This window comes from Haemaphysalis longicornis, unplaced genomic scaffold, assembly GCF_048455015.1.
Source record: "Haemaphysalis longicornis isolate Haplotype H1 unplaced genomic scaffold, Haemaphysalis longicornis Haplotype H1 scaffold_2, whole genome shotgun sequence".
Lineage (NCBI taxonomy): Eukaryota > Metazoa > Arthropoda > Arachnida > Ixodida > Ixodidae > Haemaphysalis > Haemaphysalis longicornis.
In genome coordinates, this window is record NW_027526295.1 from 248,387,940 (window position 1) to 248,410,498 (window position 22,559).

General features: G+C 50.4%; 1 protein-coding gene across 6 annotated transcripts in view; it reads right to left on the reverse strand.

The window, feature by feature from the left end:
* The window catches only part of LOC144170353 (uncharacterized), a 313,794-nt gene that overhangs the window by 56,743 nt on the left and 234,492 nt on the right, over window positions 1–22,559 (reverse strand). The window contains exon 1 of one of the 6 annotated variants that reach the window (XM_077700104.1): window positions 5,108–7,869. The exons of the other annotated variants lie outside the window; for them this stretch is intronic. Coding sequence (XP_077556230.1) covers window positions 5,108–5,446 — 339 coding nt within the window. The 5' untranslated portion in view covers window positions 5,447–7,869. Of the gene's footprint in view, window positions 1–5,107; window positions 7,870–22,559 lie in introns of those variants that run through there. 6 annotated transcript variants of the gene reach the window in all.

Genomic DNA, 22,559 nt, shown 5'->3' on the forward strand with positions numbered 1-22,559 from the left:
CAGGCCAACATTTTTCGGCTCAGGACTTGAGCGCGGAGAACAAATCGACAAGAAAAAAATTTACGCGGGAACGTGTTTCGTATGCGGGATGCCAGGCCGGTGGAATGTTGAATCACAGTCTTTCAATGCTCAGGAGTCAGGACAAAGGGCGCATTGTCAGCAGGCACATATATGGTCGCAGCAACATTTAACGCACATTTGAGTCTGTTCTCTGCCACCCCACTGTCAAGTTTGCCCCATCCAATAAAAATGTGTTCATGCTCAAATGTTCAAAGGTAAGTAAAGACAGGAACACACGAGAAAAACATTTTAAAAAATTGGAAACAAAAAAAAACTCACAAAGAGCGCGAGAAAATAAGTTAAGACACACACGAGAAAAACATTTTAAAAAATTAAAGTTTACTGACGTTTCAGGAAGAGCACTTCCTTTCTTCAGAGACTCTTCCTGAAGTCCTCTTCCTGAAACGTCAGTAAACTTTAATTTTTTAAAATGTTTTTCTCGTGTGTGTCTTAACTTATTTTCTCGCGCTCTTTGTGAGTTTTTTTTTGTTTCCATACTATATGCACACATAATAGTATATATATATGCGTACAGTTACGGAAATGCAGTATACACAACAATTCCGAACATCTTTCGGTAATTCCTTGGACCGTTCTTTCTGCGACCTCCACACTGCAAATAACTGAATCTTATAGATTGTAACACTGCAACCAGGACATTAATTGTAGCAACCTTCAAACCTCGCGAACATTAACAAGCTATTCTGGAGAAACATACTTCTGCGACCCAGTAAAGCTCATTCCACCCACCAGGCTTCGCAGAATGGCTACGCAGGCTGCAGAGAAAGCGGATGTTACGGACGAAAGCGAGAGCCCCCTCCCCGAGCTTTTTGAGTTCTATCATACCGTCGCAGGTCAACACGTCGTGCCAACGACGCGGTTTAGCGGGAACCCCGACAGGGTACAGGTTGGGTACAGCCACAGAGCATGTTGCCTCATAAATAGAGATAGAGACCTCAGGAATGCGCCACACGATGAATGCTTGATCGCGTCATTGCGCGATTCGAAGCAGCAAAAAACGGACACGCTGTACAAACACTAAGCATAAAAATATGACAGGCTAAGGCGTAGAACACGCCTTGAATGTCCCTTGTCTCCGACCGCTGTCCTTTCTCAGGGCAGTTTTCATCGAGGCATCCGCGCTGAGCAAAAATGAGACAGCGACGAGGCGCGCAATGTGTGTGTCGCGAGGTTACAGAATGGAGCACTGCACGAAGGCGACGACTTCAGGCCGTAAACTGGGGGCTCGTTTCGACCGGCAATGCGGAAACCTCATTTGAAGCCGCTAGGAAGGTCGAAATTCGGGCCAACGTTGACAGATGACGTGCCTCTTCACCCCAATAGCAGCAGACATTCGAGGTACAGCGGTCAGCCGCCGCCCAGTCGCTTGTTATCCGTTGCCCTGCTACTCCACTGAATCGGGTTAAAGGCAGACAGCGTACATTACCGACGTTGACCGGCTCAGGTGCCCAGTTAATAAAGTCGCCAATATTGCAAGAATAGAGAAGCAGAAAAGACAGCACATTACCCGAATACAATTTTCCCCACGGCAGGAAAACCCGACGTTTGCGAGCCGTGCAACAAAGGCGAGCCGCGCAACAACAAAATGCGAGCACAGCAGTGATCACTTTTTTTTTTTTTTTTGTATTTGCGGAGTAGGTAGCAAAGCAAGAACTGGAAAGTCTGTCCCCGGAACACCACACCAAAAAAGCGCACAAGGATTCACACATTTTCATTCATACTGAAGACGGGATACTGCGTCCGTCTTGTGAGTATTAAAATACCATGACTGCGTTGTCTTGAAACACAAACGCATTGCGGTGCATCGAACATCACAGCGTGTTTTGCGGCAAAGTCAACTTTACTGAGAAGACTAATTTCAATGCAAAGTTAAAAACACACGTTTAAGCAAAAGAGGGCGTTACGTACAAGTACTTCTCCCCTCATTTCTCCTACGCACGTAAACGGCGCAACTCTGTCCGTCACGTGACATGAAGCTATGCCACCGCAAGGGCGCTGCAAAGTCACTAACTCGAAAAGTGTTAATGTAGGCAAGGTGACCGAGGAAAACATTTAACGATAGACAGGCGGTTTAAATGGATCTGACGTCACCAGTAGAACCACAACCTTCCCTTTCAGGTACCACGTCACCCAGCGCTGACGTCACTGCAATTTACTGAAGCAGCAGTGCGCCGCAACTATTGGATTGTGAGGGCGAAGAGCCTCCATTGAAGTAATCACCTAATCGAGCACCACAAACAACTTCGTCGACTATTAACTCCGCACAAGGTAGACCTAGGACTACGGGGTGGACGTCAAACGTTGGTTGGCACACGCACGGATTGCGCCAATTTTTTTGCTCCAGCTTATACAGGCTACAGATGTTTGTGGACTGTGTAATTTGTCCTGTGTTCCATGGGGCAAACTGCAAAACTGTCTATATCCGACCAGGGCGCCTCTAAATTTACAGACCCTATTCTCGTACAAGAAACTAGTAAGCACACGTACTGTAAAACACGGACAGCACACGTACAGTGCGCTTTTCGCCTGGCGAAAAGCGAAAACACCCGTGTGTCCGAGATTTAGGCGCACGCTAAAGATCCCCAAGCGGCCAAAATTAATCCTGAGCCCTCCGCTACGTCGCGCCTCATCGCCTGTGTAGATTCGGCGCGATAAACCTTATAATCAATCAACGTACAATAACAAAATAGCGTCAAGCAGAACATGTTGTGCAAGTTGGTGCATGTAGCGTAAGTAGAGGACTTGCGTAATGAAAGGATCGCCACGGAAATAAACGACAGGCCCAGCGTTTGTTCTGCTGTTTCGTTCAGTGCTTGGCAGTTCAACGCTGTGGTTCACGGCGGTAAAATAATGGCGTGGTTACAAACATTTCACCCGTACAATAATAGCGCATTGTCATTACAATACTAAGCCGCGCAATTATTAGATGTGTTAATTGCGTTTAATTTGTTGGTGATTGTGCATACAACGGGTACGTGCGCCGAATTAACACACATTTAACACTACCCGTGTTCTGAATATAACCAGTGTTGTATGTAACTACCCGTACTACATGTACTACCCGTATACTTTGCAGGACTAAGCTCCTTCAGTTTTCTTCAAGCGGGCTATGTGCGCAAAAATACGAGTACAACATGAACCAAACTACAACTCCAACGAAGTGAGAAGCGAGGAATACGTTACAGGCAGCAATGGCGACACATGCAAGCCGGGTCCGATCGGTGTCTTGTTTGCTGTTTATAATCAGCGAACACGATTTCAGTTAGCGAGGAAAGTGCAGGTATTTCACGAAACTATATTGGTGTAATAACTTGTAAGGGACGGTGCCATTTGGCTGGAATATTCCTATTGCATAGGGTGTTGCATCGCAACTGAACCACCTAAAGGAACCATGAAAACCTGTTCGCTTTACATGAGGAAAGTGTAAGCTTCGGTAACCCAAACACCACAAACATATTGACAAAACCGATCGGACAAACTAGTCAATGTGACGTCACTGGGACAGTGCGAGACACCGAGAAAATCACATGAAAGCGTCGCGCGCTCTAGTCGGATAGTACGCTGTCGAAATAGGAGGAATATTAGTTACTCATGGTTCCCGTTTTTCTTTTTATTTAAAACACTGAGAGTTCATTTCGGTTACAGTTGTCCGGTTCTCGAGAAATGTACACTGAAGCTTGAGGTTCACTGTCTGAAGCACCGCATGGAACTTACGGCCACGTCATTGCACAGGTTACGTACCTTGCTTAATGCGTAGTAGGCTGAACAGGCTAAACGGTGATTTCCGCCTCCTGCCGATTGCTTCCATTTCTTTTGTCCACTCCGCCGGGCACATCGTAACGCCGCTTTTGTACGTTTTAAGGCCATTTCTAAGAAGCGAGTAGTCTGAAAAACGTCCGCTAAAATGCAACTTCCTCTGTTCTCGAAACATCGTGTTGCGCCAAAGAAACCTGCAGTGAGTTATGAACTTTCCAATCTTTCTAATAAAGTAAAGTTGTATGTTGTCTTCGTGTTCTTTTTAAACAGAAAGCTGGAAAGCAGAATACGGACCGGGCTAACCTCTACATGTAAGCACAGCAAGCAGTTCTTGCAACGATACCTGCCGGAACTTTGTCCATTCCACTACTGGAGCACCGTTCGTAGCATACGGGCACTCTACAACACGGCTACATAAGGCACGGCCTCAATTCATGCACGACCCGGGCTTTGGTGAATGCCGGTCGCTGAGGTACACACGAACGATTTCCTGCACAAGCTACAGCCACCCCAGGCACATACAAGGGCCGAAATGCTGCGCCGTGGTCCGAAAGAGAGCAACGCGGTACGCAGGCAACGACGGCCGAAATCTAAATACCATTACCCAGCAGAACCCAATTACGGTCAATCACTCCAAAAAAACAAAAACAAAAAAACACGGAGGCGGAAGCCGCAGAGTGTTGACTCCCGACGGTGATGAAGCAAAGGTGGCGGACGGCGCCCTCTCCGGGTCTTTGGTCCGCGCGACTCGCGAAGAAACTGGCCCGAATGCGCCGAACGTGTTCGCACCACCGCCACCAAAACACACCCGAGGCGCGATTAAGAGCGCCGGGAGGCCGTTTCGGCCGCGAAAAGCGTACGCGATAATGCGACCTCGCTGAAAAATTGGCTACGCGGTTCCGTGCCGACTCCCGAGACACGACTCCTCGTTCCTCCCCCTCCCTCTCCGCGCCCTGCTTTTTCTGTAGGTGACAAATGGCACCCGCGGATTGGCTGTTAATCTACACGACGCGCGTGCGCGTATACACAGACAGGGCGCTAATGCATATGCAAAGACCATGCCTTTGTGGCGGCGCGATATATATACACGGAGCGCGGAAGAGGCGGGGCTACGGAGCGAAGACTGCCTGCTCGGCTTCCGTCACATCCTGTTACAGCCTCAATGAACGCCGCGCACAATCTACGCGATCTGACGCCTCGTCCGGGCAGGATGCTCAAAGGCTTCATTCACAAGGCAGCGAGCCAGCGCGGGGAGCGTCCGGGAACTTACCGGTAGGCTGTCCGCATTGACGAGGATCCTGTAGCGCGGGCTCTTTCCGCGCACAGTGTCCAGAATGAGGGCCATTTGCACAGACAGCGGCAGCTTGCTGATGTGCATCTTGGAGTTGGGCAAAAGGGCCAAGGGCGCGCCTTTGGGGGAACAGCAAGAGCGCAGCGCAGCCCCCGGAAAGCACCATGCAGGCAAAACTGCCGAATTAGCACTGTATCTGCGTCCACGTTCTAGACTGGCGAATCCGGTGCTGGCGCAGAAACTGCGGGCACGACGACGAGTGATTCGAACGGAGGCTTCTCGACTGGCGGCACTAGGCACGGTCGACGCTCGCGACATGTGATAATCCGTGCTCACATGGGAGGTGACGTGCCTCGCTACCGCTCGGGGTCGACTCGCATGGGCTCTTCGCTCGCACCTGCTGGCAGCGATCTGCACGAACGCAGACCGAAGAGCACGCGCGCCGCTGCCCGCCAGACGACGTCCACAGCGACGGACCCGGTCGATGCACCATGCTGGCCCTTCTGGGAAGCCGCCGACCAACTCACGAACACCGAGACACGCGATCGAAAACGCTGGTCGCGGTCTAAGTTCGGCCAACCAGCTGCGATCTATACGCGGGCGGCCGTAGAATACCGTGGTCTGTGCGTTCAGCGCAGGAGCGATACCCCTTTGAGGTACGCCGTTGTTCCAGACCAAAACGATGGCAACACTCGCCGCGAACAACAACAATGTGCCAACAAACACCACGGCGGTGGTGTGGAAGGGAAGTGGAACGACCCGAACAGACCTTTCTCAATACGTGATCGAGCGCCCGGGGAGCCGTGAGAAATCAAACGAGGTGCCACAGCACCAAGAGCGAAGAACAAAGACAAACACGGACGCTTTGAAAAGCGAGCACTCGCAATGTGGCGAGGGAGTAGGTCAGAGAGAAAGACAATTGCAGTATAGCACTATAGCGAGGCGCCGCCGCAGGGCACCTGTTGTGGCTGCGGCGGGAGGCTGTTCGAAGAAGCGACCGGCCCAATGGCCGTGACTTGTTCGCGTAGGTGGCCGACGGGCTATTGCGGCACGAAGGAAACGCACAGGCGCACGCACACAGGCGGCCGCCTTGTTCTCACACCGGCCAGCTTCGCCGAGGAAAGCAAACGCGCCAGGAGCCCGTTCTCGCCGTATTTGGGCGACCGGAGGAAAAGAGAAACTGAGCGGCACATCCCATTGTTTCACTTGCCGCTCGGCAGCAATAAACGCCTCGGACCACAGCGCCAGGAAAGCTGGGCGTGCGGGAACCGCTGGCCACGCCGAAAGGCCGGCCTGAAACCAAAAGAAAGCCTAAGTATAGAAGAGGAGGAGCGAGCTAAAAAGCGCTGAGGCGATTGGAACAAGCGCTTTAAGCACGCAAGGCAGCAGGGACAGCTCGGATTAGCGCCTTCGAGGAGGAAAAAACGACGCCTTCATTCCAAGCTCCGAGGGTACCACTGCGAGACGAAGCTCTTTCTAGTGCGCTGCATTAAATCTCTACTCGGGCCTTTGTCCACGAACGACTTCGAAATATCAACAAGAAGGAAAACAGCCTCGTGCAGTGGTACAGAGACCTGCTATAGAATAACGTTGCGCACTTTCAGCCGGCACGGCATGCGCACAAGTTGATGCGAAAATAATTTAAAAGAACCGAACCTGAATGAAAATGACCGTGACACAGCGATGTTCCGCTATGATAACTGAAGTTGGCGACAGCAAAGGTAAAATGGGCAGTGCGGGCTCAGTAGTAGCGTCTAGTACTACCGTCCGGAAGTTCCTTCAAGACTGAACAGAGCTAATTACGAGATGTCTTCGTCCCAAATTATGTAGATTGCAATCAGCGCACGTTGAACTAAAAAGCAGCTCTAGAAACGAAACAAATTCCGAGAGTGGGGACACTGCTTTTCGGTCGGACGGTGGCTAATTTCAGGAGAGCCTACACTCCCGCAGCAAATTATGCGGTCACGCAAGTTTCCGCCCAAAGTTGCGTCCAACGCGGAGACTGTTTCAGCAGGTTTGGGGTCCCTTCCGTTTCAGCTGACGAGGTTCCGCCGGCATGTATTGCGCCTCACCACAGAGAGACCGGAACAGCTTGCTGACCTCCGTCCTAGATCCATATAAGGCGCACGCCGCGGTGAGGTATTGGTCTATTCCATCAAACGCTTACGCAACTGGCGCCCAGACCACGACCGATGCGGCACTTCGACGCTGCAGAATACAGCGGGGTCAGTCACGCACAAACCAATTAAGGGCAGGGCGAACGATCCTTCTGGAATGAGGGTAGATTGTCAAGGTTGCGATTGTGGTTGGTTTCAACTAATCGCTGCAAGGTCCACTCATTTGTTAGGCGTTCAGAGTGTCTATATACATGGCAAGTGAGCTAACGCCTAAACCACAGCGCAAGAAGCGTGCGAGTATCCATGGCACGGGAACTGTACGCAGGAAACGCGCACCAAGGGTCGCTCTTTGCAGTCGCGGATGACCCCAATTGGAGATAATCCGTGAGGGCCGATCAGCTGGCAGCCACGATCACACGACACGACACGTCGCGCGAAGTCGGCCAATCAAGAACATGCCGCCTCTTGGGAACACTCTCTCAAACACCGCAGACCACGCTGTTGTCTTAGCGACGCACCGAAAGCGGCAACCCGAAAAGGGCGCCGTTGCTGAAGGAGGTCCAGACACGTGTTAGCAAGCACTGGGCAAACACTCCACCGGGGAAAAGTGCACAATGTCGAGCGTGGCACGGACTCGATGCACGCGCACGACCAGCGCAGGTGGCCGGGGGCTCCGCAGCTGGGAGTGAAGGGGCGAGGAGGAGGGAGGGCGATGGGAAACCGCACTTCACCACTACGCGCGGAGGCGTCACGTGGTAGCGGCGTTACGCGGGGCGTGAAGACCGAAACAACGGCCTCACTGCCCGAACAAAGGAACGGCGGGGAGGAGGATGAGGAGGAGGAGTCGCTCCTGCAGGTGATGTATCTGGACCCCCGGTACGCTGCGCACGCACGCACGGCGGGAAACCACCACGGCGGCCGCCTAATGCGACACATCACAAACGCCGCGCCCCCTTTTAAGAGCGAATGCTCTTTATAAGCGACCCCAAACCATCCACCGCCGGCGGCGGCGGCGGCGTCGGCGGCGTTGGCGTCCGCAGTGCTGTTTAAAGAAAAAACAGCATCCGGCGCCAGGTTTCGATCCGAGGACTTTGCGGGCCGCAGCGCGACGCGCTACCGACCAAGCCACAGACGCGACGGTGATATCAGTGTTAGACGCGCCTTATATCTTTAACGCATTCAAACTACGTCGTCAGCGGCGTGCGTTGGCGACTCAGCGGCGTTATAGCGGCTTGATAACTGCGTGGTGTACACGTGATACTACAAACCCGATGGAAGAGATGGAAGAGAAGGCGGCGAGGGGGTGGGCTGCGGGGGCCGAGCGCAAGCGCCGCAAGCGGGCCGACAACCGTGCATTCGCACTTTCACATTCTCCCCCTCGGGGAAATGCGGGGGAATTTTTTTAACTTTGTTTTCGCTCTCGATAACGAGACGCAACGGGCAGCAGCAGGTGGCAAGGAGGTCGCCGTCGGAAGGCTCGGCATACGCAGGCCGACAGGGTGCACAGTCATGCGCTGTCTCATCAACGCAAGAAAGAGCACTGAAGTGCAGCCACCCACCTCTACGCGCGGCTGAAACACTGTTGCCCAAGGGAAGGCGAAGGAGTATTCCGCAAGGACAATCAAGGACCAGGGGCACGGTCATCAAAAGTAATGGCACGCACACACCATGAAGGATTGAACTGTACGCTTCACGAGTACGGATTCCTGCATGGGCGAGTTGGTGTTGCATTGCAGAAAAATTCATTGCGCACGCGGACAAGGACAAGGAAATAGAACAGAGAAACCACGGAGCGCTCCGTGGTGCCTCTGTTCTCTTTTCTTGTCCTCGTGCGCATGCGCTGTGAATTTTCCTGCAATGTAGGCTTCAAATAGACGGGCAACGGATTTCAAAGAGAAAAGCGCCCAGCGCAGCTTTCGCTTTTTACGGCGACACTGTTCGTGGACATTAGCCGGAATGCTTAGTGTCATTCGCAAGTGTAATACGCATTGCAGCTAAGCCGACCTTACATAGAAAGCTACGTAACTCGCATTCTAATGCGACCATTTTAGAAAGCAATCGTTTTACCGCGCTGTGCAAAGGTTCACGTACTGCGCATAAGTCCGTTCACAGCGACGTTGTAAGCCTTCGGGAATTACGGCCCCCTTCAATACATGAGCCTCTATATCTTTCTAGAAATCTTTCTAGAAATCTAGAAGTTGGGTTCCACGACAAGCATCCGAAAGAAGGTGATACAAAGTTTGACTGCCAAGACCATTCCATAACCACGCGACATCGCGGATTCTTGGTGCCACATATAAGCAGCAGTGGCAGTCTTAACGAATGACATGACCCCACCGCTCCGCAAGTCGTTCCACTGCCCCAATCAAGTGTGCAAAATATCTGTAAAACAGGCTCTAAGCACCAAACGTTTGTAACGTAGTTTCCCGCGCTCGTTTCGTCACGCCACATGCTGAAGTCGGCCCAAGCTTCGTTAAGCTATCGTGTTTTGTTTATGGCACTTGTTTTATCTCGCCCTTGTTTGAACTGCGCACAGGTCAACGCACCTGTAGACAAAGTATTGCCAAATTCAACTCAAAGTGCATGTGTAATCCATTTTGTAAGATTTTCTTTATTTTAACAGCTTCACTGTTCAATCAAATGATGGGATATCAATTTCAATATTTCTAGCTTATACAAACGAATATTTTATTTTTTACAGGAAAGCTCGATCAGTCAAACCTCCCATCTTTATAGACAAAAAGCTCCACCCTTGAAGCAATGTACTCCATTCAACATTAAAATAAAGCAGCCGCATGTGCAGATGCCCGGATTCGAACTCGACACTTATAAACACCTTACCATTGAGTTACATGAATCATTGTCAAACATTGAAAATATCCTTTATTTATGAAGGATCCTTTAGGCAATAATACCACGTGCGCGCAAAGACAGACCTACAGACACACCTATGATATAACTTTCATAGCACAAACGAACTGAAATTCGCACACCCTTTATAAAGCGACAAAGAGCGCATTGTTTGTTCACGATCTCGACCATTCGGCGCACTGCGCCAGCCGTCGCCGAAACTCATTCGCACAACGAGGGCTGAATGTGTGCACATTAACTTTTAAGTGCGAATGCACTTTATAAGCGACCCCAAACCATCCACCGCCGGCGGCGGCGGCGTCCGCAGTGCTCCTCTATATTTAAAAAAGAAACAGCATCCGGCGCCAGGTTTCGATCCGAAAACTTTGCGGCCGCAGCGCGACGCTCTACCGACCAAGCCACGGACGCGACGGTGATATCAGTGTTAGTGACGCGCGTTATATCTTTAACACATTCAAACTACGTCGTCAGCGGCGTGCGTTGGCGACTCAGCGGCGTTATAGCGGCTTGATAACTGCGTGGTGTACACGTGATACTACAAACCCGATGGAAGAGATGGAAGAGAAGGCGGCGAGGCGGTGGGCTGCGGGGGCCGAGCGCAAGCGCCGCAAGCGGGCCGACAACCGTGCATTCGCACTTTCACATTCTCCCCCTCGGGGAAATGCGGGGGAATTTTTTTGTAGGGTACATACGAAGTCACTGCAACGACAAGCTACGTATTTCTCTCTCTCTCTCTCTCTCTCTCTCTCTATATATATATATATATATATATATATATATATATATATATAACACACACGCACGCACGCACGCACACACTTTTTCGTTTCAGCGTAAATGACCAGAAAGAAGACACTAAGAAGAAAATAAATTGCCGCCATCTACCAGAGGCCGCTTTATAGTAGTAGCACGGCACTGGCTCACGCGAGGGGGTGCGCACAGACACATTATGCCGCTGCAAAATGCGGAATCAGCCGTGCAGACACAAGCTGTCTTTTCGACCAAGAGGCACGCAAGGACGGCTCCGGTGTGTAAGCAGCGAGAAGAGGAGAGAGAGAAAAAAAAAAGAAAAACAACGAAAAAGGAGGAAGCACCCGGCGGGAACCACGGCCGGCTCCTTGACGAAGGATTAAATTTGACCGGCCTGAATTCCCCGCGAGGCAATCTGCACCCTCCAAACAGGCAACGCAGCGCAGAGCAGCACTACCAATCCCCCCGCGCGCGCGTTTCGGCAGGCGGCCGCACGCGGGACGGTGGCTTTTCCGCAACACCGCGTGCGTGCACTCCTCGGACGTTACGGTCAGCGGCGCGAGACGCTGTGCGGAACAACTGATGACGACAGCCGAGACAAAGAACGCGCAACGATAACACCACCCGGCAGGCAAAGGAACAACAACAACAACAAAAAGCAGCAGCAGCACCACCACCAACAACAAAAAGACGCTCGGCACTAGGTCACCAAATGGGGTTGTTGTTCTGTTGCGAATGATTAAAGTTTCTATTAAAAAAAAAAAAACACCAAGCTACAGATGGCCAAATAAAGGCTGTCAGGGCAACCGGTGCGGATAGAGCAGTGCCCGGTAGTAGCCGCAAAGGAACGTGCACAGTCAGAAGTTCATAAGGCAGAACACACCACCTGCCACCGCTCAGGTGAGGCGCCATACCAGCAAAAACGTCATTCACAAAGGAACGCAACTCAGCTGCCCATCGAGTGGCCCTAGCATCGATATTTCTGCAGCCAGCGAGTACTGGCAGTGCGTCAGAAGCCAGTGACGAATCCAGATGGGGTCTTCGAAATCGGCACTGGCAGGTAAAATGCACAGACGAGCTATTTGTGGATTAATGCAATGAGACAAATTCGAGAGAGAGAGAGAGAGAGAGAGAGAGAGAGAGAGAGAGAGAGAGAGAGAGAGAGAGAGAGAGAGAGAGAGAGAGAGAGAGAGAGAGAGAGAGAGAGAGAGAGAGAGAGAGAGAGAGAGAGAGAGAGAGACCAAGGAACGTATATGTGACGTCGCATAAGAGTAGGTCTTTTGTCTTCGCCTTTGAAGTCTTACATTCAAAATGACCAGAAGTAATTTCTGAGCAGAAAAGTGTTAGGTCGGAGCTATACGGTAGTTCGACTACAGTCGCGGCGCCTGCTCTCCGCCACGGCCGAGATCGACGGAGAGGACGAGGCGCCCGAGAGGAAACGTCGCGCAGCTGGCCGCGTACTAAACATAAGTTGTTCTCCGCCATGACTGCACATGGGACCCCTTTTGGGCTTGCGAAATTGATGAGGGACCCCGCGATGAAATGTATGTCGATCGGTGTCATAATGCCACACAATTTGCACTTGCAGTTTACGTCTCCCACACACTGACTCAATGCCCACCTTTTGTGCTTGACCTTTTGATCATGCGCGTCATGTTCATGTGCTCTTTAATCTAAAAGCCCTCTAAACACCTATATGCGGTCTTTTCTGTATCTGCTTCTTTTCGCTCATAGCTGGCGTGCTGTGCAAAAAGCCGATGTTAAAATACGTGCTATGCGGAGAAACTAAACGTACATGTCAAGCGGCGAGGTCACCTTTTTGCATTGCCAGCAAGTTCTGGCAAAATGGAGGAAAAAGAATGGCAGAGGGGAAGGTTTTGGAGGAGGCTTCACGGACCACTCAAGTTCTCTCGCGGATCCCATGGGGTCCGTGGGCCCCATTTGAGAACCGGTGCTCTACATAATGCTTCCGCATTTCACAGACATCGCGCGTTGCCATTCTGCCGATCTTCTTTTTTTTCTGGAGACTTAAAATACGTTTCGGAGATAGAGAAAACTGAAAGTTTCCTTCCCATGCATTTAAGCATTTGCTCATTTATTTGTTCCCGGCACCTGCGGTTCCCAAGACCCCACTGCACAAAAATAAATACACCGCGAGAGATACAAAATGTCCAAGCGCAGAATTACGACGGCAGAACGCCATACGGGCTTCCTATCCGCTGAGGGATAAACAAACAAATGTCACGCAAAGGCCTCTACAAACTTTCCGCATGGTTCCTTGACAATTCTCTCCTCCACCCTTCTCTGAAGAAAAAAAAAAAGAAAAGAGAAAACAACGATGGCAAAGAAAGTTCTGGGGGTTATAAATAACACGCCTGCACCGGGAGCGGGACCGGGTTGAAAGGAAAACAGCCAGGATTGTCAAACCATGGTAAAGCGACAGCGACGCGGCAAAACATTCGAAACGAGCTCAAGGTACGGCACGCGGCCTTCCAAGGACGCCGTAATTTAAGAACACCACCCACTGGGAAGCCGAGCATGCATTTGAAAAATGCCGTTTTCAATACGCTGGCAGGCGGTAACACAGCCGCAAGAAGATTGGATAGTCGATGGGATGCGCCTTGCATGTCATATCTAAATTCCAAGGTTTGTAACGTAACCTAAATATAATATAATATAATACAATATAATATAATACAATACAATATAACTTAATATATATTAGCAATATAACGTAACATTTTTAACTAACAGCCCAGCGCAAGCACGGCGCTGACGTGGGACAGAACAAAAAAATAACGCCATTACATTTTCTATACTGATTCAAACCCCTCTGGTAGCGCCGTAGATCAATACTTCGAAGCGCTCTGGTCACACTGAAAGAGGACTTCTTAGCAACCTAGCTAAATGGAGCAGTCTATCACAACAGGACGATCAACCGCAAATAAGCTGTGCACAAATAAGCAACAGTAGCGCGCGAAAAAAACAAATGTAGTCACCCGCTTTGAAAGCTTGGAGACAACTGCTTTGTGGGAATGTACGCTGCTGAGACCTGGTTGCCTCCACAGCCAGACTAGCATCGGGTAACGCGTTAGGTGGGCGGAGCCTTAGCGACGACCCGCGGTCGAAGCGACTCCCATGCTTTCCTTTTTCTCTTCTAAATGAGGGAACATATTGGCGGCCTTTCAGAAATAACCGCCTTCGTGTTGCACACTGCACAGTAATGAATTAACTGGACTGTTGAGTAGAAGCGATTCAATTGGGACCGAATTCCACAAGTTGTGCCTTTTTACAAAAAAAAAAAAAAAATCCTATTTCGAGCTTATTTCGGTAGTCACGCAGCAGCACTTTCGAGCCCTCTGACCAATGACATGCGCTGAAACCGACGCCCCACCTTGCGTGTGCTGCGTCACGTAAATACGGGTCATAATGGAAATAAACTTCGCGCTACGAGGACGGGACGAAAGAAGAGTACACACACAGCGTTCAATCCTTGTAGCGCGAAGTTTATTTCCATTACGTCAGACCAACTAGCCCGTCAGGATGCTTTAATGAAATTCGGGTCGTCTGCTTTCACTTTCCTCCACTCAGTCAGACCTCGCTCGACATGGGCACTTTGAAATGGACATGAAATGGTCAAAATTTAAAATTCTATCCCAGTAGTAAGTTTTCTATTCGGACTGGAATTAAAGGGATCACCAGATTAACCGGACTCGGTCGTTCAACGATTTATCGGTTACTTGGCTTCAGCATATTACCAGTAAAGTCCAAAAAATGAATACAAAAGATTTATAGCGTGAAAAACTTGTGGGGTTGCGAGGCGTCTCTGCTCTCACCTTATCACGATTCGTACAAACATGCGCTCCGAGACGAGTTACATTTTGTTATGTTACATAATTCATACGCACGAGGAATTTAAGAACACCGTCCTCTTTAGCAGCCGCCATTTCATACACGGTACCGATGGCAGGGAGAAAGACACTGTGGCTCTTTTGATAACTTCGCACAATTTTGAGAATACCAAGAACTGTCACTCGGCTTCGATTTGGCAGGCCTGCTCGGTGTGATGATTGATTGATTGATTGTAGGGTCTAACGCGCCGACGCAACGCAGGCGATGAGGTGCGCCCTAGTGTAGGGCTCCGGATTAATTTTGACCACCCCGGGGTCGTTGTCGTGCGCCGAAATCTCGTACACACGGGAGTTTTTGCTTTTCATCTCCATGAGAAAAAGCGGCCGCAGCGGCCGGGTACCGAACCCGTGACCTCGTGCTCAGCGGCGCAACTCCTTAGCCACTCAGCCACCACGGCGGGTAGACAGATACAATAACTCGAGGTACTAATGGATATTACTCGAGATGACAAGCTGCGTAAGGAGTTCTACGGCACACACCCGCCGCGGTGGCTCAGCGGCTAAAGCCCGTTCTACATGGGGCGAATTTCGCTTGCGAATTCGCAGCTGCGGCGCCGCTCGTGAACCAAAACGATCTATTCTCGTTGCTGTGGAGAATTTCCAAATGTTTGGAAGAGTCGAACTTCTCCTGTGAACGAGCATTTGGCAACATGTCGCAGCAGTGAAAATAGGAAAAGAAATCGTTTTGTCGCTCGGGCGGCGCCGCTACTGCGAATTCGCAGGCGAAATTCGCCCCATGTAGAACGGGCTTAAGGCGTTGTGCTGCTGAGCACGAGGTCGCGGGTTCGATTCCCGGCCGCGGCGGTCGCTTTTCTGATGGAGGCGAAAAGCAAAAACGCCCGTGTGTACGAGATTTCGGTGCACGTTAAAGATCCCCAGGTGGTCAAAATTAATCCGGAGCTCTCCACTACGGCGCGCCTCATCGCCTGCGCTGCGTCGGCGCGTTAAACCCCACAATAAACCAAATCAATCAAGTTCTACGGCACAAAACAGATGTGTCCTAATTTAATGAAAGAAGAAAGCTTTATGTTTGAACGTGCAAAACAACGTAGCAGTATTACAGAGAGCACCGTTGTCGAACATTCGGGATTGATGTAGTGTAGACCATTAGGAGTTCTATAACATGCACCTAACACTTCGTAGGGCGCAACAGCTGACAAGCGCTTCCTTTTGTTTTTCCTTTTTGAATGAAATAACCTAAGCCGACTAAATCTGTGTTCAACCGAGTCTCTAATGTCACCTAATTCACTAAGAATTTGCGTAATTAATCTTACTCCCCACCCCAATGGAGAAAGTAATCGATCCAAGTGAAAACTAGCTACCGCGAATAGCTCCGGTGGATTTGAAAGACGCGCCTTTTTCGTGGACTCGAAATGAGCGCACGCTCTTCGTGCGACTTCTGCGCCCTCTGAGAACGCCATCACGCACTACCCGCCGCAAAACTCGCCGCTAGTTGCGCACCAACTCATGGGCGGGCGCCGCAACGTTTGGGCGCGGTGTTTGTACCCGATACTTAGGCGTTTCCCAAAGAGCCCATCTGGCATGCAAGTTTACAGGAACAAACATTAAGGAGTAATTATTGCTGCCGCACAAAAAAGGGGGGTAAACACAGGCAAGTGCATGAAGGCCTGGCAAGCCGGAGAACGCGCCGGCCGATTTAGAAGCCGGGCGGCCGCGTGCACGGTTTCGAAGCCGGAAGGGAATGTAACGTCATTAGCGAAACTCGTCGATACAGCCTCGTTCTCCCCTTTGACTGTCCCGTGCATGGGGCGCCGCTAAATTTAGGCTACACTGTGCCCCCCTACGTGTAAAGTGCTCGCGTACACACAGCCGGGTAAATTAGCGTCAACTTGGAAGCGCTTTAAACGGGCAAGCAACCGTCCAAATGCGGTGAAAACTAAAGATAACAAAAGCGACTACCGTTAGCTGCCTGGTTGTCAGACGGTGGTTACAGTAGCGGTCGCTTTTCGCGCTGCTCTGATTGGATGACGCTGCTGTGGATCAATGCAGCCCCGAAGCCGACGTGAACACACAGGGTGGCGCGTTTAAAATGAATGCTAACCAACAAAGGCGCCCTACAAATTCTGCTAAATGTCTGCCGCATGGCGAGGTTTCAGAACGAAGGGGCCGAGCGCAGGCAGAAAGAAGAAAACCAGGAAGTAGTTAGTGCATGATAAGCCTGCCTTTAAAATGCAGAGATTATAAACTTCGCTTATGTGGCGACCCTTCCCAGCAGTGCACACATCTTTCTCAGCGCTAAAATGCTAAAATAAGGCCAAGAAGAGAAGGTACCAGTTTTCAAACGCAGTGATCCGGGTGACAGCAAGTGTAAAAAATGCACTGACGATTGTTACGCTCCCTAATGCGAAATTTGTGCGCAGCGCGAACTGCAGTCTTCGTCACGGCGCTTATCTGCTTCGTCTCAGGAAGTGATCGCGTTATCAGCGAACGCACGGCGGCGCGCCCTACTCTGTTGTTATCTCGCAGTGAGCCGCCGCCGCCGCCAGCCAACATGTTGTTGCAAATCGTGTTTGAACCTCCCGCGCAAATACCCCACGGTCCGGATTAGCAGCGAGTGGAACAACATCTGGGGAAAGTGGGACTCTTCGATTTACAGTCTCGGACTTACCGCGGATAGTCCACGGGGAGTCCGAGGATCCCCGAAGCCAGAGGGATACGTGGAAAAATCGAATGTCGGACTGTAAATCGAAGAGCCCCAGTGTCAGGGGGAGGGCGCTTCTTGCCGGCCACGCACCGAGAAAGTGTGAGGGGGAGGCAGCGAGAGCGATGACGCCATGGCCGCGCGGGCCGCCCTTCTCCCCCTTCGCCAGACGCTCATTTAAGTTTTCTTTCTTCCTTCGCTGCTTCGTTGGCTCACTCGGTTACCCGGTTACGCGGCCATAGACACCTCCACCGCGAAACTCAGGTACCCAAAGTCAAGGGCTGCGCCCTAAAGTGGCATTCCACCAGCCCTGGTCCAAGAGGAGAAATATCATCATCATCATATCGGAGTCCACTGCAGGACGAAGGCCCGAGTGCATTCTTTGCGTCCAAATTTTCCTACTTCGTCCCTCCATAAAGCTAAAGGCCTTCTCGTACTCCCAGGCCCATTGCCGCCTCTTGGTAGCCGCTCAGCTATCCGGATCGTCCAGCAGTTTTCATTTCGTCGCATTAGCGGAGATAGGAAGAAAAAAAAAACCTGTAGTAAAGCGATAAAAGGCAAAACCTGGTGAACAACAACAACAACAAAAAACCAACTATTGAGGATACAGCCGCCACTGAACTGACGTTTGAACGGTGAGCGTGAGTCTACAGTGAGAACTGTAGTAAAAAAACAGACGTGTATCAGACGAAGATGATATGAGAGTTGCTACATACACAGAAACGTGCAGGGCAAGCACGTTACACTGTACGATTACATCCAAGGTGCGTAGACAAGCAAGACAATCAAGACAATGATTTGCACGGCGGTGACGCACGATGCTGAAAAGAAAATGAAATGCGATGAGCGCTAATGATCGCTCGTAAGGACGCATCTCATACAACCCTCTGGCTATCTGAAGCATCGGCAAGGAGGTGCTGAAATGAAAGCGATAGCCGGGGCCATGGCTAGGGTTGGATGGCCGTGGTGGAAAGCGGGTTTGTGCCACCCAACGAAATACCAAGAATACGATGATGGTTTGATTTTTATTGGCGCAAGGCCAGCTGGGATAAAGAGCGCCAAACAAAAGTAGATAAAAAATTAAAATAAAAAATACTAAACCTGTAACCAAGAACACAATACACAGAACGAAACTTTGGACAGAATGTTTACGTTTCGAACGATTTCGGTAACCTGGATTTTCACGCTTGAGGACACGCGGGTGTAAATGAGAATCTAGGTGCACGCTGTGTGCGTGTGCGTTCACAGTACTAAAAATGGACCTCCTCACAGTGATGAGGAATTTCTTCGTTCAAAAACGGAACGGCTGAAGAAATCGAGTTCTTATGACCGGGCCGTTATAAATGGGTTGTGTATGCGGATTGGTGAAAATCACCCCAACCAGAAAGAAAGCAGGATGAAAAGCACCCTTACCAGAGAGAGAGACAGAGAGAAAGAGAGAGGGTACACACACACACACACACACACACACGCACGCACGCACGCACGCACGCACGCACGCACCAACGGTTTTGCCATGCTAAGCGATACATTTTTTTTTTCGCTTCACAGTGGGTTATCCATATTTGAACGGCAATCTCAAATCACCTCGCCCCGCCTCGGAGCGCTCCATCTGGCTATCGTGAGAAGCGGCCGGTTCAGTCCAAATCGATTGTTTTGGTGGCGGAATAAAATTCCTCTGCTTCGCATCGAATTTCGTTAGCTTTTTGGGCCATTCGATGGCCGCTGGGTAATCGACCGGTATAGAGTCGAACATCAGATCACTCGGAGTTCTTCCAGGTGCATCGAAATCGCACACCCTGGCGCTTTTGTACTGGGCCTCCATTAAAAATACAGCTCCCGCGGCCAGGAATCGAAACTATTTCGGCCACTGCAATGTGGCCAGCCGGCATTGCACGCAGCCGCAGCGGCTCCTCAGTGGTGGAAAAATGATCGATCTCGTGATGTGCGTGCGGACGTATAGACATGGACAGATTTTTTTTTTCCCCGAAGCGGCAGGCAAGCACCTCCTGTTGTGTATTAGAAAGGGAAGATGTACATAATCCGACGCAACTCGTGCGGGCATGCTCGTAAAAACCCAAACCCTCGTATCTATGAACGCAGAAAAAACAAAAATCACGCCATATCCACGGAATGAATGATGATAAGTGGGGCGAATCTCGAGAGGGGGAGATCATCGGTAACTGTAACTCTCCCGTGAAAGTTCGCCCATTACATCATTAAGAAAGACGTAAGACCGTGCATTGTACAAATCAACTTTTATTTTCGGAGTCAATGCTCCCAGGCCCAGACCTGGTGAAAGACCCCGCGCCATCGAGGACTACCCCGCACCTCCACCACAATTTGTCACGTAGGATGGGACACAACGGTAAAGAAAGAACTTTTATTTAGGGCGAACTTGTGCCCGAACAAGACGAGAGAAACGAGCAAAGGTCCTTGGGTCTCGTTCGATCTCCGAGAACGACTGCCTGCGTTCGTGGCGTGATCTCTTGCGTGATCTCCCTCTCGCAGTGCACGTGCGCTCGCGCCTCCGTTGGCGAACACAGACAAGCTCGCGCTCCCGGTGCCGAGTTTGCGCTGCCGGTTGCAGCCGGTTCTTGCGCGTGCAACGCGGCCCACTTTGCGACATCTCCGAAAGCATGCGGCCGTCACGTACCGCGAGACACAAGGGATGGACAGACCCATGGCTTTAGGAGCTTCGCCCCTAAAAAAAGCGGACAACGAAAACCTTGCAGGAGGACCAGAAGCATGTCGTCGCGCGCGCATATATATATATATATATATATATATATATATATATATATATATATAGATACGGGACGAGGGACTCGGTAAAGATACATATCAAGGTTGCAGTCGTCATTGCCAGTGCTATTCGGCTTTTTTTTTTTCGAAATATATAATAGGGCCGAATGACGTGTGCTTGTCACGTTTCTTTGATTCATTGATAAATAAGCGAAAATATAAGTCGAGAAAAAATCCGCCGTTTTCCGGGAGCGGGACTCGAACCCACATCTCCGCATAACCGGTGCGGTGCGTTAACCAATTACGCTATCCCCACAGCGGCTTCTCTCTCGACTTTAAAGCGGGGGTTTATATTTACAAGAGCTCTGAGGCCGGTCAACTAGCGCCGCCCCTCGACTACCGCGGGAGACGTAGAACGTCTTCTTTCCCAGCGGCCGCCACGTAGAACGTATATATATATATATATATATATATATATATATATATATATATATATATATATATATATATATATATATATATATATATATATATATATATATATATATATATATATATATATATATATATATATATATATATATATATATATATATATATATATATATATATATATATATATACACAGTCATGCCTCGTTTATATGGACGCCTCCATTCCCCAGAAAAATCGTCCATAATGTGAGTTGTCTATAATAACGAATCAGGGTCAGGAACACGTGCTGAGGACGTCTGACTGTTAAAGTGGCATATTTCCTTTTGAGCTGAGCGGAAACCTCGGTCCGTTTACGCTTAACATCAGCTATTGCCTCCGCCGAACTGACCAGAGAAGCGTACAGCTTTGTCTTTTATGCGGATCAAACATTGGCACGAACTTATATCGCCCTCTTATCTTGAGCCCCAGGACTTGCTCTTTCCGGCGTATGCCGCACCGGGCAATCTTGTCTGATAGGAAGAGGGTATCACCCTGTCGTTCACTACCATAGAGTGTTGTTCCCTGATCCCGAATGTTGACTATCTGATTCGATAGTACTGGAAGAAAGAGCGTTCCGAGATAAACGCATGCTTCGGCTTTGTATACTTCGGCCAACAGTGAGTTCCCGGTACGCGCTGGGGCCTCTGGGGGTCAACAGTCTTTTTTGTATATTTTTTGCTTTGTGTACTCTTGTCCATAATAACGAGACATAAATGGCTGTATTCACCCGTTTCGTCCCCAAAATTGCCGCTCATAGTCCGGACTGCGGGTTTCTATATTAACGGGGCAGAATTGCATGGCGAGAGACCGTTCACCGAACATTTCGTCCATATTGCGGGGTTTCCATATTAAGTGGGTCCATATTAACGAGACATGACTTGTTTGAGTCAGAAAGAAAGTGGTGAAAAAATGCCCGCCGGGTGGGATCCGAACCCGGCGGCATTTTTTCACCACTTTAATTCTGACTCAAAAAATTCTACATCTGTTTCTATGACCCACCACAACCTCCCCTTTGCTTTCCGAGGTTTTCTTGACTGCCAACCCTTATTTTGTGTCTTATTTTTCACCGAGCCCCTCATTTCCCATTTTCTGATTCGCTATATATATACATGTGCGTGCGTGCGTGCGTGCGTGCGTGTGCGTGGGTGTGCGTGTGCGTGTGCGTGTGCGTGTGTGTGTGTGTGTGTGTGTGTGTGTGTGTGTGTGTGTGTGTGTGTGTGTGTGTGTGTGTGTGTGTGTGTTGAAGTAGTTGAAGAATGTTTGTTGAAGTAGGTTTATGAGGTGGTTGCAGGCTCCAGTCTGGCGGCTACTAGCGTAGCCGTGTCCACGAGGGAGAGTTCTGTCCCCACCCGAGGCCAGAGCTACACATCGCCCTCTCACTGCTCGTCAGAGGAAACTAGAGGGAAACGATCATTAGTGCAGCCCCACACGGTGTGGGGTACAGTGGAGCGTGTATCACAGCCAGGGCAATTGGCAAATGTAAGAAAACGGAGCTAAAACTCAGCCACTTATGTGTGCGAGCGCCGGGTGCGAGAGCGGAGAGCTGGCCCTGATCACTAGCGCGAGCTCCCTTCCCGACGGCGCTGAATAAATTTACCCGCACACACATGCCCTTCTCCTCCTCCTTCGCGGCCTTTGGGATGGGACCGTGTACGCAGAGCACAGCGCACACCAGCCCCGAACAACGCCGGGTACGTCGGTTTCGCTTTCTTGCAACCCCAGGAGGATCGCGTGCCGGTCGTAATCAGCGCAGTGGCAGCAGCCATCGCCTCGCGCGCGGACCGAAGGGTTTCCTGCAAAAACGACGCGCACGTCGAACGCGCGCGACCGTTTTCCCCTCGGCAGCTACGAGCCGACGACTCCCGCATGAGCATGAGCTGCCTTGCCTAGTTTAGGCACGC